The 26,769-nt window shown below is 38.6% G+C and overlaps 1 protein-coding gene across 4 annotated transcripts in view; it reads left to right on the top strand.

Annotated features, from left to right (window-relative positions):
• Positions 1-13,351, top strand: part of tle2a (TLE family member 2, transcriptional corepressor a) — a 39,808-nt gene extending 26,457 nt beyond the window's left edge. Inside the window, exons 5-20 of one of the 4 annotated variants that reach the window (XM_041040780.1) lie at positions 2,239-2,301; positions 2,741-2,845; positions 3,332-3,542; positions 3,960-3,976; positions 4,590-4,685; positions 5,348-5,392; positions 6,235-6,396; positions 6,975-7,101; positions 8,024-8,223; positions 8,590-8,669; positions 9,430-9,679; positions 10,000-10,247; positions 11,084-11,231; positions 11,376-11,526; positions 11,775-11,851; positions 12,177-13,351. In XM_041040780.1, coding sequence (XP_040896714.1) covers positions 2,239-2,301; positions 2,741-2,845; positions 3,332-3,542; positions 3,960-3,976; positions 4,590-4,685; positions 5,348-5,392; positions 6,235-6,396; positions 6,975-7,101; positions 8,024-8,223; positions 8,590-8,669; positions 9,430-9,679; positions 10,000-10,247; positions 11,084-11,231; positions 11,376-11,526; positions 11,775-11,851; positions 12,177-12,284 — 2,088 coding nt within the window. In that variant the 3' untranslated portion in view covers positions 12,285-13,351. The remainder of the gene's footprint in view (positions 1-2,238; positions 2,302-2,740; positions 2,846-3,331; positions 3,543-3,959; positions 3,977-4,589; positions 4,686-5,347; positions 5,393-6,234; positions 6,397-6,974; positions 7,102-8,023; positions 8,224-8,589; positions 8,670-9,429; positions 9,680-9,999; positions 10,248-11,083; positions 11,232-11,375; positions 11,527-11,774; positions 11,852-12,176) is intronic. The other 3 variants (XM_041040781.1, XM_041040782.1, XM_041040783.1) reach the window with 3 other exon arrangements.
• Positions 13,352-26,769: the final 13,418 nt, after the last annotated feature.

Here is a 26,769-nt window from a genome sequence, read left to right on the forward strand (position 1 = left end):
GTCTGTTACGGCCTCTGTGCTGCATCCCTCCATCCCTCCCACTCCTGCCCCGCTTCTCCATCCCTTATTCCTCTTTTCTCCATTCCCTTCAATTGCTTGTCTTTTTTAATGCTTCTCTCTCTTAATCTCCATTTCTTCACCATCCCCGTCTCGTCTCCCTTTTTTTCCATTGATTTCTCTATCTCTCTCTTTATCTGTTTTTTTTCTTTGTACATCCTCCCTCCACCTCTGTCTCCTTGCAGACGTACAGTCCATGCTGAATTTCACTTTAAATCAGGTCACTGCCTTCCTGCCGTCTACTCTCTCTTTCTTTCTCTCTCATTTCATTTCACCATCTCAATCGTTTCGCTTTTGACGTGCTGCTACCGCCACTCCACCCCCCACCCCCACCTCCCAATCTCGATTTTCCTCCCCCGCCTTCCTTCTGTTTCTTCTTTCTCTGTCTGTTTCTCCTCTTCCTCCCACATCCTTCGTTCATTGGCTGTCATTTCCTCAACCCAATCTGCCCTTTTCCTCTTCCTCTCCTTCCTCCACCTCCTCTTTTCATTTCCCCGTTTCCTTCTCTTTTTGTCCTCCCCTTTATCCTTTCTCTCATTTGCTCGTTTTCTCTCTCTCACTCTCCACCCCCCTCTCTCTCTCCTGAAGATGTCATTTAGTAGTTGGAGTTCTCTAACAAGAAATCATTGTGTCTCCCTTGGGGTGGGGGGCGATGGATTCAGAGGATGGAGAGAAGGAGGGAGAGGAGGGGAGGGGAGGGGGAACATGCTGCCTGGCTGAAAAATGGAGAGCAGAGGGAGGGAGAGATGTGGGCAAGCAAGAGAAATGAGAGAGAGAGAGTGAGGAAAAGGGAGGGGGCGGAAGTTCAGTCCGGCATCAATAAATCACTTAAGAGAGAGAATGGGGTGTGCGTATATATGTGTACACACACACACACACACACACACACATACACACCAACACTCACACACACACACATTGGTCTTACTATAGTTGTGAGGACAGTCTTTGACATAATACATTCCCTAGTGCCTTACCTTAACCATAACCATCACATCTAAATGCCAAACCCCCAGCCCTTACCCTAACCCTAACCTTAACCTAAACCTAATTCTAACCTGAACCTTAAAATCATGTCTTAACCCTCAGACAGCCCTTTGAAGGTGTGAGGAGCAGAAACACACACACACACACACACACACACACACACACACACACACACACACACACACACACACACCAGAGTCTAGCTGTCAAGAAGACAAACAGCCTGTGGCCATAATGATGTTGTCATGATCTCTGCATGCATATCATTACTGGCCCTAACGGCCTTGTTGGGCCTGCCGCTAAATGTGTTTGTGTGTGTGTGTGTGTGTGTGTTAGACATCACATGGCAGCATTTGTAACACTGATTACTGCGCTAATACTGGGAAGGGAGAAATGGAACAAGGGATGGATGGAAAGAGCAATAAATGGAGTGAGATGGAAAGAAAGATGGAAAGAGATGATGATGATGAGGAGGAGGGTGGGGGGGGGGGGGGGGGGGGGGGGGTTAACTGTTGGCTGTGTAGTAGAGCAGATCGAGACAGACACACACTCACAGCAAGAATCACTGACCCCCAGCAGGAAACAAACACACACACACGTGCGCAAGGACACATTACAAACACATGCGTATACACACACAAACACACAGAAACAGAGAGAGGGAGAAGATGGTGGATCTTGCATCTTTTCTCCTTCACTCTCTCTCTCTCTCTCTCTCTCTCTCTCTCTCTCTCTCTCTCTCTCTCTCTCTCTCTCTCTCTCTCTCTCTTTCTCTCTCTCTCTCTCTCTCTATCTGTGTGGGCTGGCTGTGGCCACAGCAGATGCTGTCCATGAATATTTTAGCCAAACTCCCTGGCAGAGTTTCCATTTGCATGGACCAGATGTAAGCAGCTGAAATATTTACCACACTGGCCCTGGGAGAAACAGGCCACAGCCACACTGTGTGTGTGTGTGTGTGTGTGTGTGTGAGTGTGTGTGAGAGTGTGAGTGTGTGTGTGTGTGTGTTTGTGTGTGTGCACGTGCACGCGCCCGCGTGCGTGTGTGCGTGTGTGCTTGTGCGCAATCGTTATGAGTATGTGTGTTCTTGTTTGATGTGCCCAGTCTTGGCTATGCAAGAGTGTGTGTGTGTGCGCGCCTGTGTGTGCGCGCCTGTGTGTTTATTCATCAAAGTGACAGTATTTTTTTTTCTTTCAGACGGAGATTGCCAAGCGGTTGAATGTGATCTGTGCTCAGCTCATCCCATTCCTGTCACAGGAGGTGTGGGACACACACACACACACACACACACACACACACACACCCATGCACGCATGCACACACGCACTGTACAGCATTCAGCAGTCTCTCTCCTGTCTGACAGCAGCCCACACAGAATGCATGCACATGCACACTACACACATTTATCAATACCTCACAGCCACACACACACACAGCTGCAGATGGACAGAACTTCAAAGCACATTCATTTTCCTCGATCGCCAAATGGTTTCATACATTCACATGATTCCCAGAGCGAAAAAAAAAAAACAGTATTTCAAAGATGCTGTTTGTGAGAGTATGAATACTTTTTCATACTAATTAAGAAATATTACACGTGATTAATATTAATTCAGTTTACAGAAGGAAAAAAATGTCAAGCCATGGTATTTAATTCTGAATCCACCTGCCTTCACTCACCTCTTGGTTTGTTCCACAGCACCAACAACAGGTGGTCCAGGCCATGGAACGCGCCAAACAGGTGACCATGGGGGAGCTAAATGCTTCGATAGGGGTACGTGGGCTCCCCCCTCTGCCTCATAGCGTGTGTACCTTATCTCCCATTTATTTATTTTTCCTCCTTTTCTTTTCCTTTTATTGAGGCAACATCCCTGGGCCTACGCTAAAATATACAGATTTATTGGCAAATATTTCAAAAGATGAAGTAAATTTTTTATCTTAAGTTTCCTTACCAACCCCCAAAATTAACTTATGGGTCCAATTAAATGTCCCCATATAATTTTCCAAATTTTTTTTTAATGAAAATGAAATTGAAAGTAAAACAAACTTTAAACAATATTTCAATTTTAGCTGTTTGTCCCTTTAGTTTCCACTGGCTCCAGAGCCACTGCCCTGACCACAGTATTCCTCCTCTTGTCCACATCGCAGCACTTAGTTCCCTTCCTTCCTCCTTTCCTCCTCTTGATCACTTCCTTTCAAGCCACTTCCTCCAGTGCTTGTAAGTCACCCATTTCTCTTTCTTCTGTCTCCTCTTTTTTTCTGTTTCTTCTTTGTTTCTGCCTCTCTACAGCAGCAGCTTCAGGCACAGCACCTCTCGCAGCATGCCCAGGGTTTGCCAGTGGGCCCACACCCATCAGGACTGCCCCACCCTGGCTTGGCACTCGGTGGAGGATCCAGCCTGCTGGCCCTGTCCGGGGCTCTGGGGGCTCAGCTGGCTGCCAAGGATGAGAGAGCCCACCTAGAGGCAGCAGCGGCCGCTGCCGCTGCAGAGCACCACAGAGGTACAGAATAACTTTAAATGACGCTTATTTACTTATTTTTGTTTCAGTGTGTTTGTTCTCAAAGTAAAAGTGTAAAACTTTGTATGGGTTCAAGGCTGTGACAAGATCTGGATTCCATTCGTGGAGATGAAAATGTCTGTCTGAGGTTGGGAGTAAAGTAAACACTGGAGCTTGGCTCGATGGATTCCGATGATTGGCTTTGCTTTGGATTTTTTGGCAGGGCATGGGAGTGTTGCTGATGATAACACTCCTCAGGGATATTTTTCCACTGAGTCATCAGCTGCAGGGTGATGTAACATGATGGCATGTAATGTTGAATTTTTGTGCGCTTGTTTGTATATGTGTGTCCTTATCTGCATTTGCTGTCCTGTGGCCTGGTACCTGGATGTGTTGGGTGCTGCTGTCTGGAATGAACAGACCGTGAAGCAGGACCAGTAAGTACAAATCACTACACAGAGTGTGACATATATAAAGTTTTGTGTTGTCCTTTCTTCTGTGTACTTTTAAAACACTTGTTAGCTGGTTGCTTAAAAGTATGCAGGTTTTGGCAGCTTTGAGTATTTTCTTAAAAAAACACATCTTATTGGCTTAAACTTGGTTGTCTTTGGCTTTTAGACAACAGGAGTGCAGTCACGGATGCTGGCACCTGTGTGATAACTGTAATTGCCAAAGCGCACGCAGACCACTCCACAGCCTTTTCTGTTGCCTTAAAGAAAACTTGAAGCATTCTCTTTCTTCCTCTCACTCCTACAGTGAGCTGGCCGATCGATACAGACTGATATTCTTTCACATTCATCTCTGCAGCTTATGAGCCTGACGTGATTTATGCAGTCCCTCTCACCTCATTATCACCCTCTTCCTTCCTCTCTACCCCGGCTCCCTTTTTCTTCATTCCTCTCTCCTTCCCACCCTCTCCTCCTCCACCTCTTTGTGCCCCTGTGCACACCTCCCCTTTGCTCTTTGCCACACTCCCTTGCTCACTCTGCTCTCAATTCAATCCACCCCTCTCCCCTCCTCATCCCTCCTCTCCCTCTCTCCTCTCTGCAGAGCTCTCTGTCCAATGGGGAAAAGGGTCGCCCAGCAGACTACCTCAGCAACGGCAAGAAGAGGAAAGCTGATGAGAAGGAGTTCATGACAGACTATGTGAGGATGCTTTCATAAGCATGTTTAAATAACTGAGCGAAAGTTCCGCCCAACCTTGCCAGTCCTCGTCAGATAACACCACTGGTGTCTGTACAGTGGACTTTGGAGACTTGCTCTCTTTGTAGACAGTAATTGAAATATTCACACTCCCCGCTGTCATTACTGTGCTCTTGGTGTCATTGTGGAAGAGCAGATATATTAAGCATTGTGAGGGATTAATTTCTGTCTGAGATAAATTCATTTTGGGTAGATTTTTCATTATCAAATTCAGCATTACTGCTTTGTTCAACCTTAATATTAAAAACATGAGCAGTGCCTCAGAGTATTTCAGCTCTCCAAGTCAAACATCTAAAATTAATTAATTACAGGTGTATTGTCCAATGCGTTTACTGTACTTTCAACCATCTCGGGCAATAAAATGTCAAGATAGATTATTTCATTTTCCTCTGTTTGCAGTTTGAGAAATTAAGGCTTTTGGGAAAGTGCAAAAGCGTTTTATAAAACTTTAAAACTAAATGCATTAGGTGATGCACACGCAGGCACCTCTGCTTGTATATGACTTTTCATGAGTGTGTTTGTGTTGTATATTTCTACATGTAATCTACATTCATCATACAATAGAGCAGAATATCTAATCTCACCTTCTCCCTCTTCCCTCACAGGGCAGCGATGCGGATAAGAGTGATGATAATTTGGTGGTGGATGAGGTTAGTAGGCGGCCGCTGGCCTATGCTGGCCTCACTTCACTGCTTTCATCTGCATACATCATGTAAACACACCCAGCAGGACCATCTGAATAATCATAATAACAATAATACTCCCCCCTGTCCTCATCCACCTCTGCCTGCCCTCATTTCTCAGTAAACAACCATAAAATATATAGGTGCATATGGACTTCACTGCAGTTCAAACTGTCTGCATATTTTAAAATCACCTTAATGTACAGTGCTGTTGGTATGTCTGTTGAGAGTTTATGAAAATGGATAGCAAGCATGTAAGAGGTTAGAAAATGAAGTGGTTTCTGATAAAGATTAACAAAAGCTAAGAAAAAAAACATTTTTTTTTTGCATTAAGTTTTTTTTTTTCTTAAAATGATCTGGCATCTAAATGAATATACATGACCTCTGTGCATAAGATAATGATAAGTGAGCCATACCCAGTTTAATGTGAAACAGGACTTTCTTACTAAAAAGACTGCAACTATAAAGACTCATGTTAACTTCAGATAAACTTTGGAACACATTTTCGCAATGAACAGGTATTGTGGATTTGTGTTACATTTTGTAAGCACATTAGGAAGTGAATTCTTAATGGACAGTATAAGCATGAATGACTGCAGTAAGCAAACCCTATTACAGTATTCTTAAGAGCACCTGACAGAACAGAAGCATGCTGAACCTATTCTTTTCAAGAATCTAAGAGGTGATTAATATGAGAAAGGTGATCTCTGTGGCCTTCAGTGCTAAAACACTGCAAAATGAATGAATAAATTTACCAATCCTTCTTATTTCAGTCTCCTGTACTAAAGTTTTATGTGTTTTGAATTCAGGATCCGTCGTCCCCCCGCAGTGTGCAGTCCTACTCGTCGAGGGAGAATGGTTTGGACAAGATGCCTCCGTCTCGTAAGGAGGGTCCACCACAGGCCAGCCCCACCTCCCTGGCCTCCTCCAGCAGTGCCGCCTCCCCTTCCCGTGGCAAAGAGCCCCCACAGGTAAACGAACACATCAGTATGAACACACACAGGAATTCATGTGCAGCACAGTGGACCCACACACACACACACACATAAAAGAACAAATATTTGAATAATTTTTTGGGGTATTGTTGTCACATGTATGCGGACATCTGTGAAAAACACATGATGTATTTCAGTGCAGGACTTCTGTTTTTCCATGCTGTCAGCACACACTGTGTTCTGTTGTTTTGTTTGAGGTCAGTAGTTCATCTTGGAGTTATTATGGTGTGTATTCAACATCCCACACACATTCAGTCTGGGCCGCTGACATCCCACAGCACTCCTCAGGTCCCACCGGCCCTCAGTCATCCTTACTCTCACTTTGTGTGTGTGTGTGTGTGTGTGTGTGTGTGTGTGTGTGTGTGTGTGTGTGTGCTTTTCTTTGGTATTTGTCTTCTTCCCTGGCCGGTGCCATCCTTTTGCTGGAAAATTGCCCCCTCCCCCTCCCATTCTAATCCTAAAGGCAGTCTGTTTATTTCACATTTCAGTCTACATTTATTTCCTTTTCTGTTTTTGTTTTCCAACACTTCTCTTTTTATTCCTCATTATTCCAGAGGGAGAAGTCCAGTACTCCAGGTATGAAGCCAGGGACCCCCATGTCTCAGGAGTCCAACACCCCAGGACCCAGCGGACCGCCGCAGTTTAGACCTGTCCCTGGCAAGCCTGGTGTTGACCCCCTCTGTAAGACTGTCTTACAAGCTTGCTTTTATTCCTCAACCAACATGTCATTCGTATTTTATTATTCTAAGGTGGCACTGAACTTCAAAAAGCCTTAAACTGATGTGAAGTGAAACTGTAAGGCTGCTGACATTACTGGAAAAACCTGCACTTCACACAAGGGATCATTTAAAAAAAAAAAAAAAAAAAAAAATCTGTTTTTACAGAGACAGCTTTTTTAGCCTGTACTGGCTTTGTTACATGTTGTGATGTTATCAACATTGGGCCGCAGTAGTTGGTATGGGTGTCAGCCAGCTCCCCACCACCGACCACCATCTGGACTTAATAAGCAGCTGTGGGCAAAAATATTCAGTGCGCCTCACTTTTTAAATGGAAAGATTAGGAGAGGTGATGGACTGTGACTGTGAGCTGCTTCATAATGAGCCTCCATCTATTTCAGTGTATCTCTTTCTCTCATTTTTTTACTCACATCACCTGTGAGCCCCCACACCGCTTCCACACACCCACATCATTGTGCATACATATGTACACGCTCGTAGATGCAGCTACATGCGCAGGAGGAGGATACAGAGGATGTTTATGCAAGCACACACACAAACACGCACAGGTACCATCTTGCTGCAGGAATATATGGTGGCCAGCAGGGGTCAGTAGTGGTCTAGTGCTGCAGTTAGAAATGTCCTGCCTTTGGTGGCAGCTTGTTCACAGCCTGTCAGTCACAGCTGTCTCACACACTGACAGGCTCAGCACAGGGAGTCACCATAATAAAATGTGCATCTTATTCAGTTCTATGACCACGTGATATCTGAAGCTCTTGAAAATGACTGGCATTGTGTATTCTTTGCCTCAATCAATAATTTGTTCACTTAAATAATTCACAGCAAATTAACACTCTTGTCTTTTCTTCCCTCCGTCCTTCCACCAGCTCTGGGTCTCAGAAACCCCTTGGCGGTGCAGGGAGCGTACCCTCCGGGGGCTTTTGGCCTGCCTCCTCCAGGGGTGAACGGGGACCTGCCCGGGGCGGCGGGCTACGGCGCAGGCCTCCACTTGGTCTCCCCGCAGATGAATGGAGCTGCAGCAGCGGCGGCAGCAGCAGCTGCCGCAGGCTACGGACGGTCCCCTGTGGTGAGCTTGACGCTCCGCATATAATTTGTCTTAGCAGTGTCACTGTCATATGTAATACCTCAGCAAATAAAACCTGTCAGAGAGGGCAAAAAGAGGAACATTCTATATGCAGCAAAGAATGGAGCATTTTAGAGGGAGAGAAGAAGGAGGAGAGGTTGCCTTGTCATTTATTGTTAAGGATCTATGACCTTGGCTCTTGAGAAGTCTCTTTAGTTTTATATGATCTCATTTCATCCTGATCCTTCATCTGATACTGTCTCTGTATTACCCATTTTTATGAGTGAATTCTCTTCTTTCCTCACTCGTCTGACGAGACACTTTTTCAGTTTTTTTTTCCTTACATTAAGGTATCTCTGTCTCTTCCAGGTGGGCTATGAATCTCCACACCCACATATGAGGGTCCCTGGGCTGCCTGCTAGCCTGCAGTCAGCTGCCTCTGGAAAACCGTGAGTTTCTTCTACCTTGCCTGCTATCATTCAAAACTTCACCTGTTCACTATTAACTGCTCTCAGGTTCTCCTCAAAATTCAATTCCAATACCAGAGAAGAAACAGAACAGTGAAGATGAACAATGAAAAATATAAAAGGGAGAAAAATATTTTAATAAAAATCAGTTTGGCGGCTCCAGAATTTTGTTAGGTCAAAATGTACAAAGCTGAGCCTTCTTTATTTAAATTAAACGATCTTTGTTCATACAGTTGAATAGGTATTCATCCTTAAAGCACTTGAAAAATGTTTTTACAACCGTATCAATGTGCCCCCCATGCCTGGTTCCACTTTGTTGTTTGGAGTATTTTTCTTATTTCTGCAGATGAATTGCCAGTGTTGAAAATGTTAGTAATATTTGCAAAGCAGCTTCAGTAGACTAAAACAGTTAAATATAATATTTTTTCAGTTTAGTTCATCATTAGGAAATGTCAGGTTTTAGTCTCTCAGAAATATTTCTTGGTAATTCTGAGAAATCAGAAGTTGAAGCAGATGAAGTTGTGGGAGAAATGCCTACACATAAAAGTTCTGAAACTTCTTAGCAGTTTTAAATGGTGCTCATCAAAGTTAAACACGTTATTGGTCTTGTACACTGAATAGTTCAACACAAGTCCTCTTTTAGAAACAAACACTGCCAGTCTGATTTAGTGTTTTTGCTGCAGCCTTTTAATCTCTTGTTATTTCTCTTTTTCTGTTCCCTTCCATCTTTTTTTCTCTCCAGCGCCTACTCATTCCATGTCAGCGCAGACGGCCAGATGCAGCCCGTGCCCTTTCCCCCTGACGCCCTGCTGGGCCCGGGAATCCCACGTCACGCCCGTCAGATCCACACCCTGAACCACGGAGAGGTGGTGTGTGCCGTCACCATCAGCACCTCCACGCGCCACGTCTACACTGGAGGAAAGGGCTGCGTCAAGGTGTGGGACATCAGCCAGCCGGGCAGCAAGAGCCCCATGGCCCAGCTGGACTGCCTGGTGAGACATGAGAGACAGTTAGATGGATGGTTGTAGACTCATATTTAAAGTCTCTTGACTATCTTGTGTCTAATAATGTTGCTTTACTACCAAAAGTGATACTCTCATTTTTCACACATAAAAACACTTTGGATGATGAATTACCTTTGCGTTGTTGTCCTAAAGCCAAGTCCTCCAGCATCTTTATTTATAGCTGTGATAATGCAGTAGCAGCATGCTTAACTCCATACACGTATCCCCTTGTCGTCAATTGCAGTGAACAACAGCATATATCATTGAGTATAAATGTTAATATTTTGTGTTTTATTGTGGCCAATCAGAACAGGGATAACTACATTCGCTCCTGCAAGCTGCTTTCCGACGGGCGAACCTTGATTGTTGGCGGGGAGGCCAGCACGCTGTCAATCTGGGATTTGGCCACACCCACTCCCCGCATCAAGGCGGAGCTGACGTCGTCCGCTCCCGCCTGCTACGCTCTGGCCATCTCCCCTGACAACAAGGTCTGCTTCTCCTGCTGCAGTGACGGCAACATCGTCGTCTGGGACCTTCACAACCAGACACTGGTCAGGTAAGAGAGGAGAGAGAGCACCGTCTATAACACGTATCCTCTGGTCGGATGAACAGAGCAGCTGGAATAGGACCAGATAGCAAGCATTTCAAGTAGCAAGAGCGAGTGATGAAAAAGTGAGAAGTTATAGACAGGGAAATGAGAGGAAAGGGATGACTGCACAGAGGGTTGGAGGAAATAGTGTAATATCTGAAACTTCCCAATCCACTCTGTCAGCCATAGAGAGAGGGGGGTACATTACAGATCCCAAAGCATCAATTACTGTATTTGCTTTATTTTTTTCCGCCACATTTTTCAAAATGAAATATGTAGGGGATAGACCCGCCCAAATAGTCAATTCTTTGCTGGCTAATATGCACACATCTGTGTATCAAGGGACAAGAACTGCAAACTAGCCCTGGATGTGAATGGTGTGGTATGTGGCACTGGTCCATGCCTAATACTTGTCCCTATAAAAATAAATACACAAAACACTCTGAGCCTTCTTATTTTGCATTTATTTGCAGCATATAAACAAATTGTATGATTTTTCCAGAACACACTGTAATATAGTTATATGCAGGCATGTTAATGTAGTTAAAGTATTTGTCAATAATTGACTTGAGAATTGACTTATATTCCTTCAGTGTAGTTTTATACAAAATTAAGTAACTTCAACAAAACTGTTGAAAACATCTGTGTAATATATTACATTAATCTCTTTGTGATGTTTCTCATAACATGCATGATTGAATGAACTAAAACCAGGTGATGCCTTGCACCACTTGCAAGCTTTGAGAAATGTCTGGGCAGTCGGAGGTAGAGGTTCATATGTGTGTTTGTGTGTGTTTATCTAGACAGTTCCAGGGCCACACAGATGGAGCAAGCTGCATCGACATCTCTAATGATGGCACCAAGCTGTGGACGGGAGGACTAGACAACACAGTCCGCTGCTGGGACCTCCGAGAGGGACGCCAACTCCAGCAACATGACTTCACCTCGCAGGTACACACACACACAAATCATACTCACTACAGTCAGGCATTAATGTACTGCCGATGACCATTAAAGCTTTACTGGTCTCATCTCCCCATTTCTTTCTTTCCCCTCCTCCTTCGATACCCTTCTTCCTTCCCTTTCCCTCTCCAGATCTTCTCTCTGGGCTACTGTCCGACAGGCGAGTGGCTGGCTGTGGGAATGGAGAGCAGTAACGTGGAAGTCCTGCACGTCTCCAAACCCGACAAGTACCAGCTGCACCTCCACGAGAGCTGTGTTCTCTCCCTCAAGTTTGCCTACTGCGGTATGTACACACATACACTCATACACACACACTGGCTAGATTGATGGTTTGGTTACATCACATTACCTGAGGGTATTTAATCACAGAGAAGCAGAACAAATCTTTCACTTCTCTCATTATTCAGAAACAGATTCTTCCTTTTCACCTCTCGCGTTCTTTTCAAAAGCAGCTTTTCCTCTTAGGCTTCTCCATATCTCACCTCCCCTGAGGCTTTATCTGTTGATGGCTATATGTGTTTTGTCCTGTAGGTAAATGGTTTGTGAGCACAGGCAAAGATAACCTCCTGAATGCGTGGCGGACACCTTACGGATCCAGCATATTCCAGGTAGATCATCCAATACTGAGTTTTGCAACCACCACTGATCTTTTCTTTTCTTTTTTTATCAACTATGAAATATGATGACATGATGAGAAACTGGGATCTCTGGCCTGGAAACAATTCACTTGTGAAATTTGAAGAATTCCTAAGATTTTTTTCACTTCCCTTCTTTTTCATCTTCTTGTTTACATACTAAAGGGTTATTTTGGAACACATCAGTTTTGATTTACCAGCAGCTTTAATGTGAATTTTTGTGTCACTGTTTGTACAAAAACCATGATTCATTGACTGTTTGTACTTCATATTGCTTCCTCTCTGTCTGTGTGTTCAGTCTAAGGAGTCTTCGTCGGTTCTCAGCTGTGATATCTCCCCTGACGACCAATTTATCGTCACCGGCTCCGGGGACAAGAAGGCCACAGTCTACGAAGTCATCTACTGAACTCTGATTGGCTGAAAAAGTAAAATCAATAATCAGGGGGCAGAGCCAAGGCTCCCTCCTGCACCAATGACTGTACAGAGCATCGGTGGCATGGAAAAGACACTCAACTTGTACTTTGTTGTTTTGTTTACGTTTGTGAAAGAAATGCGAAAGAAAGAGAAGCAAGGGGGCACAAAGTCACATCTCTGGAAAAAAAACTTTGAACTTTGTTTCTAAGGCTCTGAGAACGCTGGTTAGTCTATAGCTGTGCAAATGTGGGATTCCTCCAAAGAACTTTTTGTTTTGTTCCTTTTTTCTTTTTTTTTTTTAACAAAATAAAACCTCCGTAGTGAACAAGAAATTAGCAAAAAACTTATTTTTTTAGCCTTTGAATTTTTCGCAAACAGTTGGACAGCATCAAGAGGAAAAAGACAGACGTGGAACTGAAGAAGTGTAGGGAGGGTTCATGGAGGGCTGGGGCTCTTAATGAAAAAATATGGTCCATATTCTGTGCTGTTTAAAAAGTCTCAGCCTGGGTCAACTTGGCCCGGTTTGGTCTTGTCCGGAGCGCGCATCTGCTCCTCAGGGCAGCAGATGCATGGCAGACGGCAGGATGTTGTGCTGTGAGGTTCCAGATAATTTTTTTTTCTCCCTCCTGGTTAGGTTTCAGCAGCAACATGATTGTATCATCTCCAGTACATACATGACAGAACAGGGCTTGGTTTCCTCTAAAGTGTCCTGAGACTCAGTTTGTCTTTGTTCCTTTTGGTTTCTGTTTTGTTTTTGTTTTTTTTCTTTTACAAAAGAACAAAAATGAACTTATTGTGCTGATGTTTTTAAGGAAACCAGCCTGGAACAGAAAACCACGACCCAGAGGACAGAAAGCTGAAGTCAGTACAAACAACTTACAACAGGTACTTTTCAGTTTCGGGGGACGTGGCCTCTGCTACATTGTCTTCATCTTTAACACCCAGCATTAAATGTGATTTTCTATTGTATTTGTTAGGGCACATATAGGCAGACAGGTATTTTCACAACTGCATCATGAACCTTGAACCTTGCTATATATGGACATGTAAATAAAGTTCTCTAAAGGCAAACAAAGATCTGTGACTTGGATTTGCTTTGAGACAGCAGGCTGTACTGTGTGGCTTCTCTCAAACATCGGTACAGTTTTTGTCTGTGATATGCTGTATGTCATTTGAGTTTTTTCTTGCATCAGCAGCATCTTTCACAGAAAACCAGATTGAAACAACTCCAAAAGGACCAATGCAGTCTTAATGGTATGAAGGGTAAAAATAAAGTAGAGTAGTCCACTCTGCTGGCTGTCAAGTAGTGTTTTTTAACCACAGAACCAAGTCAGGCTCTGGCCAAGTTTATATTGGATGTTTAAAACTGGGAAAAAAAAATCAAAAGAAGCATTTGTTGAATATTTGTTTAAACCATAACAGCCAGAAAAGTGTGTGCTCACAGCGTGGTGCCAAAAAGCGTCTTAGAAATATTTAGATGAAAAATGAAGGATTTGAATGGTGACTACAAACTTTGCCTCCGCTTTCTTGTGATGGAAACTTTTCTCTCTCCCAGAGAAGGAATACAAAGACACAAAGCTTCTCCTTTAGTCAATATCTGAATCCTCAGACGTGAGATAGTGTCCTGGGATTCAAACCCACAGTGTGAGCAAGTCAGGATTTTTTTTGTGTTTTTTTTCGGGTTAAGCTGGCCCATAGAGCGGCAAGACAGGTGATCTGTAGAACAATGAGCTGTGGAAAGGATTATTATAGCAATAATGCCCATGAGGGAGTTCTTCTTATGGTTGTAATGGCGGACTGTCCTGCTGAGACAAAAAGCTTTAACATTGGGACAAAACAAAAGCAACAAATCAAGGTTTTTCAAATCTCAAACATACCGAGGGGAGAAAGCTCATTCATGATTCATTTTCTTCCTGCTGTATCTAGAAGGGACATAAGTCTGTGAGTAATATATTGTTGGTGTGTGAATTACCTGTATGACTTATCTGTTATGGTGTCCCGATTTGGTTTAACGTTTGTGTGTAAAAGTTAGTAGCGCGACCGATGCTAATGCGCTAGCCCGTTAATGGGCCCCTCGGTACAACGACTTTGTAAACATTGCACGTTGCTGTCTTGCTTTGGGGTGTTTCTAGTGCAAAATATTTCCACACAGCGGACATGTGATGAAAAGTTGGTTAGCCAGTGCTGCTCAGTCTTCGCCTGTTAGCTGGCTAGAAACTGTGGAATGGATTTCCTGAATGGCGGCATGTCTCATTACTCAGCCTCACATTGAGACACATCTCCGTTCAGGAAATCCATTTCACATTTTGCAGCCAATTAGCAGAGCAGCCGGCAGGGAATCACTTGTGGAGTAATTTCAGCAGACAACATTAAAGCTCAGAAATGGTTCATGGATCGGAAATTTCCGATCCGTGAATTATGTTGGTATCGGAACCCGATACGGATACTGGATCGGATCGGCCCATCCCTAATGCTAACCATGTTCACTATCTTAGTTGTAGACCACAGACTGTATAAAACATGGACGTAGCACCCGATAATGATAATAATATATTAAAATGTTTGATATTTAATATTTACCGGCTTTCGGTCGGTTAGTACAGTCTACACTACAACAAGCCATAGGCTATTGCCACAAAAACCTATCCGAACATTGGCAAACAAGCACGGACACTGCAGCCCCTGTCAACAGCTGGAGGTAGCCGGAGGCCACTGGATGTAGCCGCCTAGCCCAGCCAATGCTTTAGCAAAGAGCTAACTGCCAGTGCCTGTCTATGGGGCTGTCACTCCTCAACGTAACCACGCCCTAATTTATGTAAGAATTTTAAGCCTAAATAACACTAAAACGGTTGTAGTACAAAAAAATTCACCTTCCCCACAGTGTTCACGGGGGTGGAAACTATCAATAGAGACCAAAAACAAAAATGTACCAGGCTATAAATATGTTTTTTTAGGCTGTAAAGTTGGCTATTTTAACATGGGGGTCATGGGGGAGAATTGCTCACTTCTGGAGCCAGCCCCCAGCCGCAGCCGAGGAACTGCAGCTTTTTGAACGCGGAAGTGATCCTCACTGCTGAAACCTACTACCCCCCCCTTGTTGTAGACCAGCTCCGGCTCTGGAGCTGCATGTGGCTCTTTCATCCTTCTGCTGTGGCTCCCTGTGACTTTGGAAAATACATAATGAGTATTTCATTTAAATGTACTTTTATTTTACCTTTTTTTTTCTAAATGTAATTCCAAATTTGAAGATTATGGTGATCTTGTAACATTAAAATAAAACGTTTTTAATTTTTTGTCGCTCAAAATATGCGTCACAACAGCCAATGCGCGATGCCCAGCGGCAATATTTTCAGGTTGACAGCTGACTGCACGCTCCAGTACACGCGATAAAGTGGTGGCGGAACACAGAAGCAGATGGCAAGAGGATAGTTTGGATTTTTATTTCATGTAATAGACACTGAGTATTTTATTTGAAAGTAAGTATCAACCAAGCGTCTTTTTTCGGAGTTCAAAATGTTTTTGTTACATATCAACATTTTAGATGTCAAAAGAGTTTTGTGGCTCCGGGTGTTTTGTTTTCTGTGGGAGACGGTCCAAATGGCTCTTTGAGTATTTAAGTTGAGCTAGTTGGGTCGGACTCGGGGACTGTCATGTGGTGGATGTAGCTGCGTGCAGCTGCCACCTAGCTTGTTAGCCTAGCTGATTAGCCTTAGGCCAGCTTGGTTGCTCCGAGCTAAGTGGGCAGGTTCTCGGCTGGCTGACCCGTAGAGTAACCGCCTCTCCGCCAAATATGGAAAGTATACTCCCACTAAAATCCAAGATTGCGCAGCTCAAATGCCCATGGTTTGGTCACAAAACCGACTCCCTGAAACCAACGGGTGACGTCATGGGTGCTACGTCCACGTTTTATACAGTCTATGCTTTTGACCGAATGATGGTGACAGGTGAAAGGTCAAGGTTTGAGAATCAAAGTTTTTACTGTTCATCTTCTTGGAACATGAGCATTTATTGCTGATTTTATATGGCAATACATCCAATTGGCTTCTTGCACAATATGGCGACCGCTGATGTTAGAACTTGAGAGTGTGGGCCAGCACTTCCGGTCAAAACTTCCGGTGATATAGCAGCGACAGCGGAAGACAGCAAGAGCGAGAGCCAACAGCGATCGAGTTACATAAACAGAGAGATTATTTTATTTACATAGCAGTAGCCATGCTAGTAGCCAGCTAACATTTAGGTCAGTTGTCCTGTATTTGTTTTAGAATTATCAGTTGTTTTTTTGACGCTTTTTAGTTGAGGTGCATACGAACAAAACAAAAAAGGGCTAATTTTTCTCGACCAGAAGAAACGATTCAATCTGGCGCAGAGAAAGCTCACTAAGAAGAGCCTGGCTCTTTCGGCTCCCAAGCGGCTCTTCAGATTGTTTTGTTGATTAAATTAAATTACATTTTGAGGTGATACTAAAGTATGAATATTTTTGGCCTATTTTGACGCCTTACTATACTATGACAACTTTTATGACATTTTGAGGCCAGACTAAAGTGTGACTTTTTTTGGCCTATTTTCACGCCTTACTATACAATGACCATTTTTTGACATTTTGAGGCCATACTAAAGTGTGACTTTTTTTGACCTATTTTCATGACTTACTATACGATGACCATTTTTATGACATTTTGAGGCCATACTAAAGTATGACTTTTTTTGGCCTATTTTGAAGCCTAACTGTACTATGACATTTTTTATGACATTTTGAGGTCTTAAAAAAAATAAGACTTTTGGCATTTTTTGACACTTTACGGCCGTATGACGTTTTTTGTGACATTTTGAGGTCTTACAAAAATATGACTTTTTGGCATTTTTTTGACGCCTTACGGCCGTATGACATTTTTATGATATTTTGAGGTCTTACAAAAATATGACTTTTGTGGCATTTTTGACACCTCACGGCCAATATTGACGCCTTACTATACTATGATGTTTTTTATGACGAAAAAGTAAAAAAAATTTTTTTGACTTTTTTTGGCCGATTTTGACGCCTTACTATACTATGATGTTTTTTATGACGAAAAAGTCCCAAAATTTTTTTTGACTTTTTTTGTCCGATTTTGACGCCTTACTATACTATGATGTTTTTTATGACAAAAAAGTCAAAAAAATTTTTGACTTTTTTTGGCCGATTTTGACGCCTTACTATACTATGACGTTTTTTATGACGAAAAAGTAAAAAAAAAATTTTTGACTTTTTTTGTCCGATTTTGACGCCTTACTATACTATGATGTTTTTTATGACGAAAAAGTCCCAAAAATTTTTTTTGACTTTTTTTGGCCGATTTTGACGCCTTACTATACTATGACGTTTTTTATGACATTTTGAGGTCGAAAAAAATTTTGACTTTTTTTGCCCGAAAAAGACGCCTTACTATACTATGACGTTTTTTATGACATTTTGAGGTAAAAAATTTTTTGACTTTTTTTGCCCAAAAAAAACGCCTTACTATACTATGACGTTTTTAATGACATTTTGAGGTCGAAAAAAATTTGACTTTTTTTGTCCGATTTTGACGCCTTACTATACTATCACGTTTTTTATGACTTTTGGAGGTCGAAAAATGTTTTGACTTTTTTTGTCTGATTTTGACGCCTTACTATACTATGACGTTTTTTATGACTTTTGGAGGTCGAAAATTTTTTTGACTTTTTTTGTCCGATTTTGACGCCTTACTATACTATGACGTTTTTTATGACATTTTGAGGTAAAAATTTTTTTGACTTTTTTTGTCCGATTTTGACGCCTTACTATACTATGACGTTTTTTATGACATTTTGAGGTCGAAAAAATTTTTGACTTTTTTTGCCCAAAAAAAACGCCTTACTATACTATGACGTTTTTTATGACATTTTGAGGTCGAAAAAATTTTTGACTTTTTTTGTCCGATTTTGACGCCTTACTATACTATGACGTTTTTTATGACTTTTGGAGGTCGAAAATTTTTTTGACTTTTTTTGTCCGATTTTGACGCCTTACTATACTATGACGTTTTTTATGACATTTTGAGGTCGAAAAAATTTTTGACTTTTTTTGCCCAAAAAAAACGCCTTACTATACTATCACGTTTTTTATGACTTTTGGAGGTCGAAAAATTTTTTGACTTTTTTTGTCCGATTTTGACGCCTTACTATACTATGACGTTTTTTATGACATTTTGAGGTCGAAAAAATTTTGACTTTTTTTGTCCGATTTTGACACCTTACTATACTATGACATTTTTTATGACATTTTGAGGTAAAAAAAATTTTGAATTTTTTTGTCCGATTTTGACGCCTTACTATACTATGACGTTTTTTATGACATTTTGAGGTAAAAAATTTTTTTGACTTTTTTTGTCCGATTTTGACGCCTTACTATACTATGACGTTTTTTATGACATTTTGAGGTCGAAAATATTTTGACTTTTTTTGTCCGATTTTGACGCCTTACTATACTATGACGTTTTTTATGACATTTTGAGGTAAAAAATTTTTTTGACTTTTTTTGTCCGATTTTGACGCCTTACTATACTATGACGTTTTTTATGACATTTTGAGGTCGAAAAAAATTTTGACTTTTTTTGCCCGAAAAAAACGCCTTACTATACTATGACGTTTTTTTATGACATTTTGAGGTCGAAAAAATTTTGACTTTTTTTGTCCGATTTTGACGCCTTACTATACTATGACGTTTTTAATGACATTTTGAGGTAAAAAATTTTTTTGACTTTTTTTGTCCGATTTTCACGCCTTACTATACTATGACGTTTTTTATGACATTTTGAGGTAAAAAAATTTTTGACTTTTTTTGTCCGATTTTGACGCCTTACTATACTATGATGTTTTTTATGACATTTTGAGGTAAAAAAATTTTTTGACTTTTTTTGTCCGATTTTGACGCCTTACTATACTATGACGTTTTTTATGACATTTTGAGGTCGAAAAAATTTTTGACTTTTTTTGCCCGAAAAAAACGCCTTACTATACTATGACGTTTTTTATGACATTTTGAGGTCGAAAATATTTTTGACTTTTTTTGTCCGATTTTGACGCCTTACTATACTATGACGTTTTTTATGACATTTTGAGGTAAAAAAAATTTTTGACTTTTTTTGTCCGATTTTGATGCCTTACTATACTATGACGTTTTTTATGACATTTTGAGGTCGAAAAAAATTTTGACTTTTTTTGTCCGAAAAAAAACGCCTTACTATACTATGACGTTTTTTATGACATTTTGAGGTCGAAAAAAATTTTGACTTTTTTGTCCGATTTTGACGCCTTACTATACTATGACGTTTTTAATGACATTTTGAGGTAAAAAAATTTTTTGACTTTTTTTGTCCGATTTTGACGCCTTACTATACTATGACGTTTTTTATGACATTTTGAGGTAAAAAATTTTTTGACTTTTTTTGTCCGATTTTGACGCCTTACTATACTATGACGTTTTTTATGACATTTTGAGGTAAAAAAATTTTTTGACTTTTTTTGTCCGATTTTGACGCCTTACTATACTATGACGTTTTTTATGACATTTTGAGGTCGAAAAAATTTTTGACTTTTTTTGCCCGAAAAAAACGCCTTACTATACTATGACGTTTTTTATGACATTTTGAGGTCGAAAAAAATTTTGACTTTTTTTGCCCGAAAAAAACGCCTTACTATACTAAGACGATTTTTATGACATTTTGAGGTAAAAAATTTTTTTGACTTTTTTTGTCCGATTTTGACGCCTTACTATACTATGACGTTTTTTATGACATTTTTAGGTAAAAAAATTTTTGACTTTTTTTGCCCGAAAAAAACGCCTTACTATACTATGACGTTTTTTATGACATTTTGAGGTAAAAAAAATTTTGACTTTTTTTGCCCGAAAAAAACGCCATACTATACTATGACGTTTTTTATGACATTTTGAGGTCGAAAAAAATTTTGACTTTTTTTGTCCGATTTTGACGCCTTACTATACTATGACGTTTTTTATGACTTTTGGAGGTCCAAAAAATTTTTTGACTTTTTTTGTCCGATTTTGACGCCTTACTATACTATGACGTTTTTTATGACTTTTTGAGGTCCAAAAAATTTTTGACTTTTTTTGTCCGATTTTGACGCCTTACTATACTATGACGTTTTTTATGACATTTTGAGGTAAAAAAATTTTTTGACTTTTTTTGTCCGATTTTGTCGCCTTACTATACTATGACGTTTTTTATGACATTTTGAGGTCGAAAAAAATTTTGACTTTTTTCGTCCGATTTTGACGCCTTACTATACTATGACGTTTTTTATGACATTTTGAGGTCGAAAAAATGTTTGACTTTTTTTGCCCGAAAAAAACGCCTTACTATACTATGACGTTTTTTATGACATTTTGAGGTAAAAAATTTTTTTGACTTTTTTTGTCCGAAAAAAACGCCTTACTATACTATGACGTTTTTTATGACATTTTGAGGAAAAAAATTTTTTTGACTTTTTTTGTCCGATTTTGACGCCTTACTATACTATGACGTTTTTCATGACATTTTGAGGTAAAAAATTTTTTTGACTTTTTTTGTCCGATTTTGACGCCTTACTATACTATGACGTTTTTTATGACATTTTGAGGTCGAAAAAAATTTTGACTTTTTTTGCCCGAAAAAAACGCCTTACTATACTATGACGTTTTTTATGACTTTTGGAGGTCGAAAATTTTTTTGACTTTTTTTGTCCGATTTTGACGCCTTACTATACTATGATGTTTTTTATGACATTTTGAGGTAAAAAAATTTTTTGACTTTTTTTGTCCGATTTTGACGCCTTACTATACTATGACGTTTTTTATGACATTTTGAGGTAAAAAAAATTTTGACTTTTTTTGTCCGAAAAAAACGCCTTACTATACTATGACGTTTTTTATGACATTTTGAGGTCGAAAAAATTTTTTGACTTTTTTTGTCCGATTTTGACGCCTTACTATACTATGACGTTTTTTATGACTTTTGGAGGTCCAAAAAATTTTTGACTTTTTTTGTCCGATTTTGACGCCTTACTATACTATGACGTTTTTTATGACATTTTGAGGTCGAAAAAATTTTTGACTTTTTTTGCCCGAAAAAAACGCCTTACTATACTATGACGTTTTTTATGACATTTTGAGGTCGAAAAATTTTTTTGACTTTTTTTGTCCGATTTTGACGCCTTACTATACTATGACGTTTTTTATGACTTTTGGAGGTCGAAAAAATTTTTGACTTTTTTTGTCCGATTTTGACACCATACTATACTATGACGTTTTTTATGACATTTTGAGGTCGAAAAAAATTTTGACTTTTTTTGTCCGATTTTGACGCCTTATGATACTATGACGTTTTTTATGACATTTTGAGGTAAAAAAATTTTTTGACTTTTTTTGTCCGATTTTGACGCCTTACTATACTATGATGTTTTTTGTGACATTTTGAGGTCGAAAAAAATGTTGACTTTTTTTGCCCGAAAAAAACACCATACTATACTATGACGTTTTTTATGACATTTTGAGGTCGAAAAAAATTTTGACTTTTTTTGTCCGATTTTGACGCCTTACTATACTATGACGTTTTTTATGACTTTTGGAGGTCGAAAAATTTTTTTGACTTTTTTTGTCCGATTTTGACGCCTTACTATACTATGACGTTTTTTATGACTTTTTGAGGTCCAAAAAATTTTTGACTTTTTTTGTCCGATTTTGACGCCTTACTATACTATGACGTTTTTTATGACATTTTGAGGTAAAAAAATTTTTTGACTTTTTTTGTCCGATTTTGTCGCCTTACTATACTATGACGTTTTTTATGACATTTTGAGGTCGAAAAAAATTTTGACTTTTTTCGTCCGATTTTGACGCCTTACTATACTATGACGTTTTTTATGACATTTTGAGGTCGAAAAAATTTTTGACTTTTTTGCCCGAAAAAAACGCCTTACTATACTATGACGTTTTTTATGACATTTTGAGGTAAAAAATTTTTTTGACTTTTTTTGTCCGAAAAAAACGCCTTACTATACTATGACGTTTTTTATGACATTTTGAGGAAAAAAATTTTTTTGACTTTTTTTGTCCGATTTTGACGCCTTACTATACTATGACGTTTTTCATGACATTTTGAGGTCGAAAAAAATTTTGACTTTTTTTGCCCGAAAAAAACGCCTTACTATACTATGACGTTTTTTATGACTTTTGGAGGTCGAAAATTTTTTTGACTTTTTTTGTCCGATTTTGACGCCTTACTATACTATGATGTTTTTTATGACATTTTGAGGTAAAAAAATTTTTTGACTTTTTTTGTCCGATTTTGACGCCTTACTATACTATGACGTTTTTTATGACATTTTGAGGTAAAAAAAATTTTGACTTTTTTTGTCCGATTTTGACGCCTTACTATACTATGACGTTTTTTATGACATTTTGAGGTCGAAAAAAATTTTGACTTTTTTTGCCCGAAAAAAACGCCTTACTATACTATGACGTTTTTTATGACATTTTGAGGTAAAAAAATTTTTGACTTTTTTTGTCCGATTTTGACGCCTTACTATACTATGACGTTTTTTGTGACATTTTGAGGTCGAAAAAAATGTTGACTTTTTTTGCCCGAAAAAAACACCATACTATACTATGACGTTTTTTATGACTTTTGGAGGTCGAAAAATTTTTTTGACTTTTTTTGTCCGATTTTGACGCCTTACTATACTATGATGTTTTTTATGACATTTTGAGGTAAAAAAATTTTTTGACTTTTTTTGTCCGATTTTGACGCCTTACTATACTATGACGTTTTTTATGACATTTTGAGGTCGAAAAAATTTTTGACTTTTTTTGCCCGAAAAAAACGCCTTACTATACTATGACGTTTTTTATGACATTTTGAGGTCGAAAAAATTTTTGACTTTTTTTGCCCGAAAAAAACGCCTTACTATACTATGACGTTTTTTATGACTTTTGGAGGTCGAAAAAATTTTTGACTTTTTTTGTCCGATTTTGACGCCTTACTATACTATGACGTTTTTTATGACATTTTGAGGTCGAAAAAATTTTTGACTTTTTTTGCCCGAAATGACGTTTTTTATGACATTTTGAGGTCGAAAAAAATTTTGCCTTTTTTCGTCCGATTTTGACGCCTTACTATACTATGATGTTTTTTATGACATTTTGAGGTCGAAAAAATTTTTGACTTTTTTTGCCCGAAAAAAACGCCTTACTATACTATGACGTTTTTTATGACTTTTGGAGGTCGAAAAAAATTTTTGACTTTTTTTGTCCGATTTTGACGCCTTACTATACTATGACGTTTTTTGTGACATTTTGAGGTCGAAAAAAATTTTGACTTTTTTTGTCCGATTTTGACGCCTTACTATACTATGACGTTTTTTATGACTTTTGGAGGTCGAAAAAATTTTTTGACTTTTTTTGTCCGATTTTGACGCCTTACTATACTATGACGTTTTTTATGACTTTTTGAGGTCCAAAAAATTTTTGACTTTTTTTGTCCGATTTTGACGCCTTACTATACTATGATGTTTTTTATGACATTTTGAGGTAAAAAAAATTTTTGACTTTTTTTGTCCGATTTTGTCGCCTTACTATACTATGACGTTTTTTATGACATTTTGAGGTCGAAAAAAATTTTGACTTTTTTTGCCCGAAAAAAACGCCTTACTATACTATGACGTTTTTTATGACATTTTGAGGTCGAAAAAAATTTTGACTTTTTTTGTCCGATTTTGACGCCTTACTATACTATGACTTTTTTTATGACATTTTGAGGTCGAAAAAAATTTTGACTTTTTTCGTCCGATTTTGACGCCTTACTATACTATGACGTTTTTTATGACATTTTGAGGTCGAAAAAAATTTTGACTTTTTTTGTCCGATTTTGACGCCTTACTATACTATGACGTTTTTTATGACATTTTGAGGTCGAAAAAAATTTTTGACTTTTTTTGCCCGAAAAAAACGCCTTACTATACTATGACGTTTTTTATGACATTTTGAGGTAAAAAAAATTTTTGACTTTTTTTGTCCGAAAAAAACGCCTTACTACACTATGACGTTTTTTGTGACATTTTGAGGTCGAAAAAAATGTTGACTTTTTTTGCCCGAAAAAAACACCATACTATACTATGACGTTTTTTATGACATTTTGAGGTCGAAAAAAATTTTGACTTTTTTTGCCCGAAAAAAACGCCTTACTATACTATGACGTTTTTTATGACTTTTGGAGGTCGAAAAAAATTTTGACTTTTTTTGTCCGATTTTGACGCCTTACTATACTATGACGTTTTTTATGACATTTTGAGGTCGAAAAAATTTTTGACTTTTTTTGCCCGAAAAAAACGCCTTACTATACTATGACGTTTTTTATGACATTTTGAGGTAAAAAAAATTTTTGACTTTTTTTGTCCGAAAAAAACGCCTTACTATACTATGACGTTTTTTATGACATTTTGAGGTAAAAATTTTTTTTGACTTTTTTTGTCCGATTTTGACGCCTTACTATACTATGACGTTTTTTATGACATTTTGAGGTAAAAAAATTTTTTGACTTTTTTTGTCCGATTTTGACGCCTTACTATACTATGACGTTTTTTATGACTTTTGGAGGTCGAAAAAATTTTTGACTTTTTTTGTCCGATTTTGACGCCTTACTATACTATGACGTTTTTTATGACATTTTGAGGTCGAAAAAAATTTTGACTTTTTTCGTCCGATTTTGACGCCTTACTATACTATGACGTTTTTTATGACATTTTGAGGTCGAAAAAATTTTTGACTTTTTTTGCCCGAAAAAAACGCCTTACTATACTATGACGTTTTTTATGACATTTTGAGGTCGAAAAAATTTTTGACTTTTTTTGTCCGATTTTGACGCCTTACTATACTATGACGTTTTTTATGACATTTTGAGGTCGAAAAAAATTTTGACTTTTTTCGTCCGATTTTGACGCCTTACTATACTATGACGTTTTTTATGACATTTTGAGGTCGAAAAAATTTTTGACTTTTTTTGCCCGAAAAAAACGCCTTACTATACTATGACGTTTTTTATGACATTTTGAGGTAAAAAAATTTTTTGACTTTTTTTGTCCGAAAAAAACGCCTTACTATACTATGACGTTTTTTATGACATTTTGAGGTAAAAAATTTTTTGACTTTTTTGTCCGATTTTGACGCCTTACTATACTATGACGTTTTTCATGACATTTTGAGGTAAAAAAATTTTTTGACTTTTTTTGTCCGATTTTGACGCCTTACTATACTATGACGTTTTTTATGACATTTTGAGGTCGAAAAAAATTTTGACTTTTTTTGCCCGAAAAAAACGCCTTACTATACTATGACGTTTTTTATGACTTTTGGAGGTCGAAAAAAATTTTGACTTTTTTTGTCCGATTTTGACGCCTTACTATACTATGACGTTTTTTATGACTTTTGGAGGTCGAAAAATTTTTTTGACTTTTTTTGTCCGATTTTGACGCCTTACTATACTATGACGTTTTTTATGACATTTTGAGGTAAAAATTTTTTTTGACTTTTTTTGTCCGATTTTGACGCCTTACTATACTATGACGTTTTTTATGACTTTTGGAGGTCGAAAAATTTTTTGACTTTTTTTGTCCGATTTTGACGCCTTACTATACTATGACGTTTTTCATGACATTTTGAGGTCGAAAAAAATTTTGACTTTTTTCGTCAGATTTTGACGCCTTACTATACTATGACGTTTTTTATGACATTTTGAGGTCGAAAAAATTTTTGACTTTTTTTGCCCGAAAAAAACGCCTTACTATACTATGACGTTTTTTATGACTTTTGGAGGTCGAAAAAATTTTTGACTTTTTTTGTCCGATTTTGACGCCTTACTATACTATGACGTTTTTTATGACATTTTGAGGTCGAAAAAATTTTTGACTTTTTTTGCCCGAAATGACGTTTTTTATGACATTTTGAGGTCGAAAAAAATTTTGACTTTTTTCGTCCGATTTTGACGCCTTACTATACTATGATGTTTTTTATGACATTTTGAGGTCGAAAAAATTTTTGACTTTTTTTGCCCGAAAAAAACGCCTTACTATACTATGACGTTTTTTATGACTTTTGGAGGTCGAAAAAAATTTTTGACTTTTTTTGTCCGATTTTGACGCCTTACTATACTATGACGTTTTTTATGACTTTTGGAGGTCGAAAAATTTTTTTGACTTTTTTTGTCCGATTTTGTCGCCTTACTATACTATGACGTTTTTTATGACATTTTGAGGTCGAAAAAATTTTTGACTTTTTTCGTCCGATTTTGACGCCTTGCTATACTATGACGTTTTTTATGACATTTTGAGGTCGAAAAAATGTTTGACTTTTTTTGCCCGAAAAAAACGCCTTACTATACTATGACGTTTTTTATGACATTTTGAGGTAAAAAATTTTTTTGACTTTT

Source organism: Toxotes jaculatrix, chromosome 6 (genome assembly GCF_017976425.1).
Source record: "Toxotes jaculatrix isolate fToxJac2 chromosome 6, fToxJac2.pri, whole genome shotgun sequence".
NCBI classification, from domain to species: Eukaryota; Metazoa; Chordata; class Actinopteri; family Toxotidae; genus Toxotes; species Toxotes jaculatrix.